The following is a 14,813-nucleotide window of genomic DNA, read 5'->3' on the forward strand; positions in this document are numbered from 1 at the left end:
AATATATATATGTATATATATATGTATATATATATATATATATATATATATATATATATATATATATATATATATATATATATATATATATATATATATATATATATATATATATATATATATATATATATATATATATATATATATATATATATATATATATATATATATATATATATATATATATATATATATATATATATATATATATATATATATATATATATATATATATATATATATATATATATATATATATATATATATATATATATATATATATATATATATATATATATATATGTATATAAATAAACAACATTTTTCATATTATTTTTTGACATCTCATCGAAAATAAAGAAGAATATGGAAGTCTGAGCATTTACGGGGCTGACGACCGTCATAGGCTGGTTTAAGTGATCACTTTACACACATGTTACAAAAAAAAAAAAAAAAAAATATAAATAAGTAGAATTCAATCCAAATACCTTGTTTAATTTTGGATTCATTACCCAAAAATTTAAAATTTAACTTAGTGGACTCAATAAATCAGTGTTTGATTTGATAATAATAATAATTTTATTTATTGTTTTGGCATTCACCTTGTGGTAAGACATGATGAAATTTAAAATGAAGAACACTTGTTTTTATTTATTTTATGACGACTAGTTTCGGAAGCTATGCTTATATCTCCTGGTCCAAATGTTTTCATTTAGACCTGATGATGGAAGCGTAGCTTCCGAAACTAGTCGCCATAAAATGATCAAGTGATAAAAATACAAGTAATTAGTCCAATGGGGTCCAAGCAATTTCGCATAAAAAATTAAGCATTTTTGATTCGCATTTGATATTTAGTTCATGTTATTTCTTGTCCGCCTCCGTAGTGTAATGGTCAGCACGCTCGGCCACCGTTCTGGAGGACCCGGGTTCGATTCCCAAGGGGGGTAAAATAAATATAAGTGATTTTTTCACTGTCATATTTATTTAATATTACCATGGACTGGTACCTGAAGCGGAGGGCTGATCACCTTTCCTTCATGTGTAAACGATCAAGATAACACTGCTTTTGTATGACGCAGTGCCGTATGCATAAAGTGACCATACGTCCCGTTTTGAACGGGACCGTCCCGTTTTTACATAGCCTGTCCCAATATAAAACAACTTTTTTTTTTCTTCATTTTTATAAAATTTATTCCTCTTTATTTTTTATCAATTCCTTTCTTTTTAATAATACATAAAAACTATGAAAAAATACGTATTTTCTTGAATATCCATACTATAAGGTTAAAATTGGTAAATGTCCCGTTTTGGGGACAAAAATAAATATTATTTTTTGACATCTCATCAAAGATGAAGAAGAATATGGAAGTCTGGGCATTTACGGGGCTTACGACCGTCATAGGCTGGTTTAAGTGATCACTTTACACACGTGTAACATTCACCAATTCTACCCATTATTGACAACCACACTACTCAAATTCTTGGAAGTTCTATATATATGAAAATAACTCCTGTAATTGGAGATAATCCAGATTTTGTGAACAAGTATTTGGACACACTCAAAATGTTGTACAAAAATAAATGGTCAGTTTACGTATGCACCATTGGGGTGCGGATAAGGGTTTTATTGTTATTTTATTATACATAATGCTGTCTCCTGATTAACTGTTTTTTCTTTCTCAGAAGAGCTACTGGTACAAGTGGAGGAAGACTCCTGTGTGGTCCAGAGTCTCATCCTGGAAGACTCGGCCGGATCTGCAGACGGAAGCCCGAGCAGCATCGCGGAAGACGGTGTCCTGGATAAAGCAGCCAAGGAAAATGGTAAGATCGTCATAAGGAATCTCGACTTTTTTTATTTTTTTAAAATTATTATAAGAATAGTTACAAGTACACGACGGAGTCCTGGTTCCAACTCTAATGTATGGGCCCTTGTAAGGTGCCATGTTTCACAGCCGCATAAGAGAATAGGAGCAATGCAGGCATTGTATAGGTGGAATTTGGTCTTCAGTTGAAATCTGTTGTAGCAAATAAAAACCTATTAACGAAAGCTAAACTGGCAGTACACAACGGAGTCTTGGTCCGAATCTAATGTATGGAAGTGAAACATGGAGTTGGCAAACGAAGGATGAAAGTAGACTGAATGCAGTCGAAATGCGATCTCTCAGAAGAATGTGCGACAAAACGATGTATGATAGATGTGCGAATAGTGAAATAAGGAAGGAATGCAAAGCTGAGATAAGCATTATCGATAAAATTAAGAAAGGTGTGTTGAGATGGTTTGGACATGTCGAACGAATGAGTGAGGAAAGAACGGTAAAACAAATTTATGAGGCGAATATTAGTGGGATAAGAAGCAGAGGAAGACCGAGAAAAAGATGGCACGATCAGGTATGCCAAATACTTGAAAGTGGTCAGGTTAGGAGTCGTAACAATCGGCGGGTATGTATGAGGAGATGCATGAACGTGGAAGAGGCGAAGAATGTTTGCAAGGACAGAGTGGTGTGGCGCTCTATTCTATCTGCCTACCCCTGCGGGGAAGCGGCGTGATGGTTAGTTAGTTAGTTTTTTTTTTACAAAAAAAAAATAATAAAAAAAGATCCCACAAAGGCATGGCCTGTGTGTGGGTATACAATATATTTTAGGTTATAGTAAAGGGCACTGGCAAGAATACAATAGGTATCAGAAATAAAATTATATTAAAAGTGCTAATATAAACTAAAAATGTTTTATTTTAACAGAAAACAAAAAATCAAAAAGATGAAAATGAAAAAAGTTAGCAAACATGTACTGTATGAGTTATACGTTTAAAAGAAGAAGGTGCTTAGATTTGTTTTTTTAATAAATGATTTAAGCAAATTTTTAAATTGAAACAAACTTAGGTAATCAATGTCTAATATATCGCTCACTCCTTTCAACAACGTCAAATATCAAAAAACTTGGTTTTCAGGACATCGTTTTTAAAGTTTAAAAATATAATTAAATGTATTAAAAATAAATATCAAGCCACTTATTGAAATTTTTACCGTGCAACAGATCTTTTTAGGTAAAACCTGAATGTTTTTTCTCCATTTGAAAAATATTTAGTGTATTTAAAAAAATAATTAAACGATACCTTCTCTTCAAATGTAAAAACAACACTTTCTGCCCTGTAGCGGGTAAATATCAAGTTAAAAATATGCCGCTTTTGCTGGGATATAGTACATTTTCTGGGCATTCCGAAAACAGGCACAACTGAAAATTGACGATTTTTGATTTATGACGTTGTTGAAAGGTGTGAGCGATATAGTTTTTGTGGAATGAATTAAAAAGTTTGTAATTCGTTATGCGAAATATCTCTCGTTAATGGAGCAACTTTTTCACTTTTTATTTGCTCGCAATGCGAATTATTCCTTATGAGATGTGCTCGTTGTAAGTGGTTCCTTTGTACATCTATTTTGACCAGTTGATAATTTAAAATATTTATTATTTTTTCTTTAGGGGACGATGGGCGTGAGACTTGGGGCACCGGGGCTGACTTCCTCCTCAGCATCATCGGGTTCGCTGTAGACCTGGCCAACGTTTGGAGGTTTCCCTACCTTTGCTACAGGAACGGCGGAGGTAAATCTTACATTTTAAAAAGAAAAAACCAATCTATCACAATTATTATTGTCAATATTCTTCTTCTTCTTCTTCTTCTTCTTTATGTAGATCCTAGGGATCTGTTTGTGCCTCTGCATGTCGCTCTTGGGACGTTGACTCCCAGCTGTCTTTCCATCTTTTCGGAGGTCTGCCTGGGGGTCTGCGTCCTTCAGGGTTGCCTTGGAGGGCGATACGTGGAAGTCTGTCTTCTGACATTCTGTTTATATGTTCCTTCCAGTATCGCCTTCGTTGTCGTCCCCACCTCACGATATCCTCCGTCTTACACATGATCCGGATGTCGGTATTTCTTCCTCGGTCTCGCAATGTATTTCCGGTTATGGATCGGAGAGTCTTCATTTCGGAGGCTCGAAGTCAATATTCAAAGTACCAAAAGTAGAAACTATTTTTTTTAAAACTGTAATTCGTCCGCCTCCGTAGTGTAATGGTCAGCATGCTCGCCTACCGTTCTGGAGGTCCCGGGTTCGATTCCCAGGGGGGGTTTGATAAATATAAGTGATTTTTTCACTCTAATATTTATTCAATATTACACTGGACTGGTACCTGAAGTGGAGGGCTGATCACCTTACCTTCATGTGTAATCGATCGAGATAACACTGCGTTTATATGAAGCAGTGCCCTATGCACCATTGGGGTGCGGTAAGGGATTTATTATTATTATTATTAATTCTCCAACTATTTAAGGGTGGAATTTAGTTAAATCTTAATAAAAGTTAATATTTGGGATATACATAAACACTACTTTACAATACCAAAATGCAATACCAAACAATTCCAACAGAACTTATTTGGGAACTAAGTACTATTATTTGTCAAAATTTTACACGTTCAAGACAATATTTTTAATAAATATATCGTAGTCGTACAGGAGAAAGTGACTTAACTAACAAAATGTAAAATGTTCAGGAGGGCCATTTAAGTCACTTTTGCTTGGCAAGAAAATAAACATGAATGCAGTTAGTCATTTTTAACAAGTCAATATATTATACTTCCAAGTTTAAAATCCCTTGGGATTTTTTCAGGGCAATATTAAACTGGTAAGATATCAAATAGTCAATGATCAACTAACTAACTAACTAACTAACCATCACGCCGCTTCCCCGCAGGGGTAGGCAGAGAGAATCGAACGCCACACCACTCTGTCTTTGCAAACATTCTTTGCCTCTTCTACATTCGTGCATCACCTCATACATACCCGACGATTATTACGACTCCTGACCCGGCCGCTTTCAAGTATTTGACATACCTGATTGTGCCAAGTTTTCCTCGGTCGTCCTCTGCTTCTTTTTCCAACTACATTCGCCTCATAAATTTGTTTAACCGTTCTTTCTTCACTCATACGCTCCACATGTCCAAACCATCTCAACACACCTTTCTTAATTTTATCGATAATGCTTATCTCAGCCTTACATTCTTTCCTTATTTCATCATTCGAACATCTATCAAACATCGTTTTGCCACACATTCGTCTGAGGGATCGCATTTCAGTCTGCTTTCATCCTTCTTTTGCCAACTCCATGCTTCGCTTCCATACATAAGGGTTGGAACCAGAACTCCATTGTGTACTGCCAGTTTAGCTGAGTCAGTTAACGTGTTAAAATGTTAAATGGTATTTGTGTGTTGCCAGGCGCCTTCCTGATCCCCTACACGCTGATGCTCATCTTCGGAGCCGTCCCTCTGTTCTACATGGAGCTGATCCTCGGCCAGTTCAACAGGCAGGGACCCATATCCTTGTGGAGAATATGCCCTCTCTTCAAAGGTACCTACCCAACCTGACCTAATGGCACGACACGTGTAAAATCTTAGTCTATAATAGCCCCAAAGTATCACCTTGCTTAATATTAAGTAATCAAAAGGAAAACCTAACCTAATGGCACGGCACGTGTAAAATCTTACTCTATAATATCTTATGCATAGTTGTGAAGAACTGTAATTGGTACTCATGTTTTTTTTGGATTCTGATTTATCAACTGTTGTTCTTCCTTCCAATAAAATTTTTAAAAAATAGCCCCCAAGTATCACCATGCTTAATATTAAGTAATCAAAAGGAAAACCTAACTAATGGCATGGCACGCGTAAAATCTTACTCTATAATAGCCCCAAAGTATCACCTAGCTTAATATTAAGTAACCAAAAAGAAATCCTAACCTAATGGCTCGACACGCGTAAAATCAAACACAGCATACCTATTCTATAACAGCCCCAAAGTACCACCTTACTTAACAACCAAACTATTATTTTTTTAATTTATTTATATGCACAGTCAATACTATGCTCTGCTCAATGGTGCAAAGGGCACTGCATCGCATTGACGCAGTTAAGTATTAATTGTTATAAAATAAATATTAGAGTGTGAAATCCCTATTTTTTTTAGCCTCCCCCCCGGGAATCTAACTCGAGACCTCCAGTACGGTAGCTAAACACGCCAACCATTACACCACGATGGCGGACATGTATTTTCACCTGTTGATGAGTACATTTGCCGTTCTTGAAACTAGTCGTTTTTACATGAATAAACTCGTAGTAAAATAATTAAAATTTTCAGGTGTTGGATTCTGCGCTGTGATGGTGGCGTTCTATGTCTCATTCTACTACAACGTCATCATAGGTGAGTTTGACATCATAAAATGTAAATAATCTCAGCGAAAGCTAAACTGGCAGTGCACAATGGAGTCCCGGTTCCAACGTTAACGTATGGAGTTGGCGAAAGGAGGATGAAAGTAGACTGAATGCAGTCGGAATGCGATCTCTCAGTGCGGCAACACCATGTATGATAGATGTTCCAATGGTGATATAAGGAAAGAATGCAAGGTTGAGATAAGATGCATTTTCCAACAAATTAACCCTTAATTACTCCCACGAAGAAAATACATAACTACTTATTATTTACAACATTTTGAGTGTGTCCAAATACTTGTTCACAAAATCTGGATTATCTCCAATTACAGGAGTTATTTTCATATTATTTTTTGACATTTCATCAAAGATGAAGAAGAATATGGAAGTCTGGGCATTTACGGGGCTTACGACCGTCATAGGCTGGTTTGAGTGATCACTTTACACACGTGTAACATTCACCAATTCTACCCATTATTGACAACCACACTACTCAAATTCTTCGAAGTTCTATATATATGAACCAATTTAGAAACTTTGTTCTTGAATCACTAGAACTTCACTAGAGACATCTAGACATCTATGCCCAGACTTCCATATTCTTCTTCATCTTTGATGAAATGTCAAAAAATAATATGAAAATAACTCCTGTAATTGGAGATAATCCAGATTTTGTGAACAAGTATTTGGACACACTCAAAATGTTGTAAATAAATTATCTGGTCAAATTATAAACTTAATAATAAAAATGAAAATGGTATTTTCTGGCGTTTCTCATGTGTGTGATTATAATCCGGGATTCGGATCTCACATACTAATATAAGAGTTTCTGCTTAATAAAAAAGCTTCTTTACATCTCACCAATAGATGTCTCTAGTGAAGTTCTAGTGATTCAAGAACAAAGTTTCTAAATTGGTTCATATATATAGAACTTCGAAGAATTTGAGTAGTGTGGTTGTCAATAATGGGTAGAATTGGTGAATGTTACACGTGTGTAAAGTGATCACTCAAACCAGCCTATGACGGTCGTAAGCCCCGTAAATGCCCAGACTTCCATATTCTTCTTCATCTTTGATGAAATGTCAAAAAATAATACTTATTATTTATTAAATATATAAGATAATAAAACTTGCTCATAATTAAAGTGCTTTATTGATTTTAACATATTAAAAAGAAATTTAAAAATTTTAAAAAACCCTTGTCTGCACCCAATGGTGCATAGGGCACTGCTTCATATAAACGCAGTGTTATCTCGATCGTTTACACATGAAGGAAAGGTGATCAGCCCTCCGCTTCAGGTACCAGTCCAGGGTAATATTAAATAAATATTACAGCGAAAAAATCACTTATATTCATTTTACCCCCCTGGGAATCGAACCCTGGACCCCCAGAACGGTAGCCGAGCGTGCTGACCATTACACTACGGAGGCGGACAAGAAATAGCATGAACTAAATATCAAATGCGAAGCAAAAGTGCTTTTTTTTATGCGAAATTGCTTTGACCCCATGCGACTAATTACTTGTGTTTTTATCACTTGATCATTTTATAGCGACTAGTTTCGGAAGCTATGGAAGCTATGGATATTTTTGGAAGTAGAGTCTACTTTGTCCATAAATGCAAAAAAAAACTACTACAAAAAAAAGTCCCTTAATGTGTTTTAAATTTGGACAGCCGAGCTAAAGGACATGATTACGTTCTGATATTTTAAAAATATTTGCGAATTTTCACGTACATGGCCGACGCGAACCGATTGAACTAGCTACGTCCCGGGTCTTCTCACCTACTTACTCAATATTGATTGATAAGTACGTACCTATTTGTATTAATTCTGACCGATAATTGACCGTTGGGATTATGGATTATCTCGTAAACCAGGGATAGCGAACCTTTTTCAGCAGCCTGATTGCCAAAAAAAAGAAATTTCTGCATAATAACGTCATGAAAATAAAAATGCATCAAATGTTTGTGCAACCTCAGATTTTTAATATAAACAAAGCATCGATACATGGAAAAAGTAAAGTACTTATTAACCCTTAATAACCAAACATTCGTCTGGCGGACTACGCAATTAAAAACTTAAAAATATGAACCGGTTACATGGCACTTAAGTTTGGTTTATTAGGAATGAATGTAAGAGACATTTAACAATAAATTACTGTTCCGCACAGCTACTACATATCGCTCACTCCTTTCAAGAACGTCATAAATCAAAAATCGTCAATATTTAGTTGTGTATGTTTTCGGAATGCCCAGAAAATGTACTATATCCCAGCAAAAGAGGCATGTTTTTAACTTAATATTTACCCGCTACAGGGCAGAAAATGTTGCTTTTGCATTTTTAAGAAAAGGTGTTGTATAATTTTTTTTTTTAAATAAACTAAATATTTTTCAAATGGAGAAAAAACCTTCAGGTTTTACCTAAACAGATCTGTTGCACAGTAAAAAGTTCAATAAGTGGCTTGTTATTTATTTTTAATACATTGTGTTATGTTTTTAAACTTTAAAAACGTTCTCCTGAAAAATCAAGTTTTTTGATTTTTGACGTTCTTGAAAGGAGTGAGCGATATGCCAATTTTTTTAATATCTAGTTCATAGCTGGTAGCTTTTAACCTTTCCAGGAGTATGGTCGTATATATACGGCTACTACAAAACATGATTTATGACATGTTTCTATCAAATCATGTTTAAAACATGGTTTATGTCAAAATTGACAAAAAAATTATTCAAGAAAATATGTTGCTTAAAGCATCGACTATGAAATAAATTGTAAATAATAAAAAAATATATATTTTTAAAAACTCACTCCTGAACAGGTTATTACAATACAAGCAGTACGGCTGTCCAAATTTAAAACACAGTAAGGGACATTTTTTTTGTAGTAGGTTTTTTTTTTAATTTTTGGACTAAGTAGATTCTACTTAGTCCAAAAATGCAAAAAAAACGTGCTTCAAAAAAATTGTCCCTTACTGTGTTTTGAGTTTGGACAGCCGAGTAGTACTTACGTCTGTAAGTCTAAACTTAAATAAAATTGTATAATCAATTATATTTTTTCGCGAGTGTTTTTGCCTAGAATTTTCACTCATGAATTACATGAAATTATAGTAACTTTAAACATAAAGAGTAAATCCACTTACAAGAAGGCATAGGCTATGAAACTTATAAAGTTGAAGCCTGAGTAGGGACATGATAAACGGTGTTGCATAAGCCGTTGCTAGATTTCAGAGTCACTTAGACGTTAGGTAATTTAAAAAAAAAAACCTTTTATTTTTCTCTTCGTTTCGCGCGCCATGGGTTCGCCATCCCTGCTTTAAACCTTGTGTTACCCAAATTGAACCTAAATAATTGTAATACTTCTCTAATAACCAATAACTAATCATATTATTCGCAATGTTTGTCCTGAGCTTGGATTAAAGGTACTTAGTTGGTACGTAGCACAGTGGAACCTCGATATAACGAACCTCGAGGGGTTTTAACTTCAGCCAACTCCATGCTTCATTTCCATACATTATCAACTCCGTTGTGTACTGACAGTTTACATTTCTCCATAAGGTTTTGATTTGCTATTAATGATACCAGTACACAATTGACCCTGTTCCCAGCATTCACTTTTCTCTCCTTGGCACTTGCCAAAAAACTTGGCACGACCAGGTATGCCAAATACTTGAAAGCGGTCAGGTTAGGAGTCGAAACAATCGGCGGGTGTGTATGGGGAGATGCATGAACGTGGAAAAGGAGAAGAATGTTTGGTTAGTTAGTTAAAAATATGTTTTATTTCGATCTGCGTTGGGAACAGGACGTATAATCTAGTGTGGGCCAATCAGGAACTTGTCAGCATTTGCTCATTGCTGGGAGGAAACCACGTCGCACTCCTCAGGAGAAGCCGGACTTTTGGCATAAATACAAAAATAAATAAAGACCCATCAAAAAAATGCAGGGAGATGAAGAAGTCAGGATTTTAATCAAGCCATGGACAGAGTCCTATTTGTAGGCTATCATGTGTCACCAACATACCCACATTCCTCACACTAATCAAGCTATGGACAGAGTCCTATTTGGAGGTAATCATGTGTCACCAACATACTCACATTCCTCACACTAATCAAGCTATGGACAGAGTCCTATTTGGAGGCTATCATGTGTCACCAACATACCCACATTCCTAACACTAATCAAGCTATGGACAGAGTCCTATTTGGAGGTAATCATGTGTCACCAACATACTCACATTCCTCACACTAATCAAGCTATGGACAGAGTCCTATTTGGAGGTAATCATGTGTCACCAACATACTCACATCCCTTACTAATCAAGCTGTGTAGGCTACCAGACTTGTCTCCTATATTCACATTCGTGCGCTTGTCCCAGGCTGGTCCCTGTACTTCCTGGTGTCCTCGGCCACCACGGAGCTGCCATGGACGCACTGCAACAACTCGTGGAACAGCGACGGCTGCTGGGACAGCGCGCTGGGCATGGACAACCTGACCGGTTACAACGTGTCCTCGGGCCTGGAGGCTGCCAACGAGACGCAAGGCCCGCTCAGCAGGTTCTCGCCGGCCTCCGAGTTCTTTCAGTGAGTCAATCAAATACTTTGCATTTATCGATTCTGTATTCACTAATTCACTTTCTATCTGTCCATTTTTAAATTGATTCCTGTCCGTTTTAAATGTTTGCAAAATCCTTTGCGAATAAATAAAACTAAACTATTATACAACTAGTTATTTTAACTGTTAAATAAAATTTATTTAAACCGAAAAATATCATATTATTTTTTGACATCTCATCGAAGATGACGACCGTCATAGGCTGGTTTAATAATCACTTAAACCAACCTATGACGGTCGGAAGCCCCGTAAAGGCCCAGACTTCCATATCCTTCTGCATCTTCGATGAGATGTCAAAAAAATAACTCTTCTAATTTTGTGAAAAAGTATTTTGACAAACTCAAAATGTTGTTGATAAATATCAGTTATTTTAATTGTTAAATAATAGTTATTTTAATTGTTAAATAATAGTTATATTAATTGTTAAATAATAGTTATTTAATCTGTTATATATCAGTTATTTTAATTGTTAATTAACAGTTAATCAACTGTTAAATAACAGTTATTTAAATTGTTAAATAACAGTTATTTTAACTGTTTCAACTGTTGATTTTGTTTCAGCCGATCAGTTTTGGAGATGCAGAAATCTAACGGCCTGCACGATCTCGGCCTCCCGAAATGGCAGCTCGTTCTGTGTCTCCTGGCGGTCTACAGCATGCTCTACCTGTCGCTCTTCAAAGGAGTCAAGTCGTCTGGTAAAATAATTCCTCTTCTTCTTATGTACAATCAAACCCTTTTGGAGAACCCTATTTCCAAGTCAGGTGATGGTGTTTTGCTTTGATGACCGAATGATGGGTTTTATTCGATGTTTTTTTAAATGAAGTTTCTATAGCGGCAATTTTATGATAGATAATTGAAAGATCATGAAGTGAATTTTTGTTTCTTTTGACTAAACAAATCTGTTTTATTTTAATCGGTGTTGGGAACAGGAGGGATAATCTAGTGTTGACCAATCGGGAACTTGTCAGCATTTGCTCATTGCTGAGAGGAAACCACGTTGCACTCCTCAGGAGAAGCCGGACTGTTGACTGTCGTCAACAGGCCTTCCGTTCCACTAGAAGAGGGTTGGGCATTTTGTGTCCTAGCTTGGTTCATGGTACCAATATCCTTCACTAGTTTTATCATGTATGATGCCACCTTTCGTGGTCTTTGTGAGCTAACATGGATCCGATGTCAGATAGGTCTTCAACCAGGCTTCTGCAGTGCTGCTCCATAAATATGAGGTCAAGGGATCTTGAATCCCATATATTACAGTGACCATATTAGGTCTATTGTGACCTCCCTCAGTGTCAAAGCTTACTCTCAAGATCTACATGTCATGTAGCTCACGACCTGTCTTGGTGGTAAGAGCTTCGCCTTCTCGGAGTCTAGTAGTGGTCCTCCAAGCTAATGTGCAAAGGCAAATAGCCGCAAGTTAAAAACAGTAGTTTTGAGATAAACGAGTTTATATTTAACGTAAAATATAACATATACATGTACATGAATACAACTTTGCGGCTATTTGGATAAGAAATATCTATATTTAATGAAGGAAAGAGGTAGAGCAAAATCTGTGATTGTATATGATAGAGGCCATATACAATCACAGATTTTGCAAATATTTAAACTATCATATACAATCACAGATTTTGCTCTATTAGGAGATAGATATATAAGAATACTTTGAGCCGTGTTAAGCCAAACAGCCGCAACTTGAGTAACGGCTAATTGCCTTACAATATGTTACACATAATAATAGAGGACCCAGATGTAAACCCTGAGGAACTCCGGAACTCCAAGCTAATGTGCAAAGGCAAATAGCCGCAAGTTAAAAACAGTAGTTTTGAGATAAACGAGTTTATATTTAACGTAAAATATAACATATACATGTACATGAATACAACTTTGCGGCTATTTGGATAAGAAATATCTATATTTAATGAAGGAAAGAGGTAGAGCAAAATCTGTGATTGTATATGATAGAGGCCATATACAATCACTGATTTTGCAAATATTTAAACTATCATATACAATCACAGATTTTGCTCTATTAGGAGATAGATATATAAGAATACTTTGAGCCGTGTTAAGCCAAACAGCCGCAACTTGAGTAACGGCTAATTGCCTTACAATATGTTACACATAATAATAGAGGACCCAGATGTAAACCCTGAGGAACTCCTGACGTGCTATTTGTGCTACTTGTTCCAGGCAAGGTGGTTTGGGCCACGGCCACGCTGCCGTACGTGGTGCTTTCCCTGCTGCTGGCGAGGGGGCTTCTGCTGCCGGGGGCCGCCAAGGGTATCGCCTACTACCTGCGCCCCCAGATGGCCAGGCTGGCCGACACGCAGGTGAGCCCCGAGCACACGAGCACTAGGATGCAATACAAATGTTCCGAACGCGTTTTTTTTGAAAAATTAACTCACTACGACAAACGTATTTAAAAAAAATAATCAATGTTTTAAAAATGTATTTCAATAAATAAATAATGATAATAATAATATCCTTATCCGCACCCCAATGGTGCATAGGGCACTACGTCATATAAACACAGTGTTATCTTGATCGTTTACACATGAAGGAAAGGTGATCAGCTCTCCGCTTCAGGTACCAGTCCAGGGTAATATTGAATAAATATTACAGTGAAAAAATCACTTATTTTACCCCCCTTGGGAATCGAACCCGGAACCTCCAGAACGGTAGCCGAGCGTGCTGACCATTACACTACGGAAGTGGACGTGTTATGTTAGTGAATATAAAAAATATGTGAATTTTTAAAGTTAATTTTGATTAAATCAATTTGAGTTTTCACTCAAAAAACTTTATGTCTGTTAATATATTTTATATTTTACTTGAGATGAAACCTCTATCGTTAAGGAGAGTGTTATATTACCATACCACAAAGTGAAGGAAGAATGATAAGGAGAGTGTAATATTACCATACCAAAAAGTGAACCCCGCTATAAAGATTTTACCCCCCCTGGGAATCGAACCCGGAACCTCCAGAACGGTAGCCGAGCGTGCTGACCATTACACTACGGAGGCGGACATTATTTTAATATAGTGTCTCTTTTTTGTGGAGTTGATGAAACATGATGTCAGCTTTAATAGCGGTATGTTTTTAATTTTCAATTCGTTTATTACTCATAGGAGAATTTGATATTTATCTTGCCTTGTTTGTTTTGGTACATATTAGATTTTCAGGCTATACTCCTGAAAGTTTGTCATTTTGAGTACGTTCAGTTATCATGAAGTCGTTATACGTTTCAAAGTGTCTCTAATAAAACATGTCGCTCACTCCTTTCAAGAACGACATAAATAAAATAAAAATCGTCAATTTTCAGTTGTGCATGTTTTCGGAATGTCCAGAAAATGTACTATATCCCAGCAAAAGCGGCATATGTTTAACTTAATATTTACCAGCTACAGGGCAGATAGTGTTGTTTTTGCATTTTGAAGAAAAGATATTATTTAATTATTTTTTTTAAATTAACTAAATATTTTTCAAATTGAGAAAAAACCTTCAGGTTTTACCTAAAAAGATCTGTTGCACAGTAAAAAGTTCAATAAGTAGCTTGATATTTATTTTTAATACATTTCATTATATTCTTAAAATTTAAATACGATCTCCTGAAAAATCAAGTTTTTTGATATATGCAGTTGTTGAAAGGAGTGAGCGATATCAGATTGAACTATTTACGAACCAAATCAAATTGAGGGTTTTTAAAATCAAATCGGACATTTAACAAACTAAATTAAACTTATTGTAATCCAAATTGGACGTTTAACAAAATAAATTGGACGTTTAACGAAACAAATTGGTCGTTTAATGAAACAAATTGGACGTATTATAAACCAAATTGGACGATTAACAAAACAAATTGGACAATTATAAACCAAATTTAACGATTAACAAAACAAATTGGACGTATTATAAACCAAATTGGACGTATTATAAACCAAATTTGACGTCAATAAG

General features: G+C 35.7%; 1 protein-coding gene across 1 annotated transcript in view; it reads left to right on the plus strand.

The window, feature by feature from the left end:
* The window catches only part of LOC148301605 (sodium-dependent noradrenaline transporter-like), a 60,499-nt gene that overhangs the window by 31,904 nt on the left and 13,782 nt on the right, over nt 1-14,813 (plus strand). The window contains exons 5-11 of the mRNA XM_088272998.1: nt 1,684-1,821; nt 3,466-3,597; nt 5,264-5,395; nt 6,182-6,244; nt 10,620-10,824; nt 11,417-11,550; nt 13,046-13,185. Of these exons, the coding sequence (XP_088129124.1) occupies nt 1,684-1,821; nt 3,466-3,597; nt 5,264-5,395; nt 6,182-6,244; nt 10,620-10,824; nt 11,417-11,550; nt 13,046-13,185 (944 nt within the window). The remainder of the gene's footprint in view (nt 1-1,683; nt 1,822-3,465; nt 3,598-5,263; nt 5,396-6,181; nt 6,245-10,619; nt 10,825-11,416; nt 11,551-13,045; nt 13,186-14,813) is intronic.

Source organism: Brachycentrus maculatus, unplaced genomic scaffold, assembly GCF_059751285.1.
Source record: "Brachycentrus maculatus isolate JH-2025_06_01 unplaced genomic scaffold, ASM5975128v1 h1tg000536l, whole genome shotgun sequence".
NCBI classification, from domain to species: Eukaryota; Metazoa; Arthropoda; class Insecta; order Trichoptera; family Brachycentridae; genus Brachycentrus; species Brachycentrus maculatus.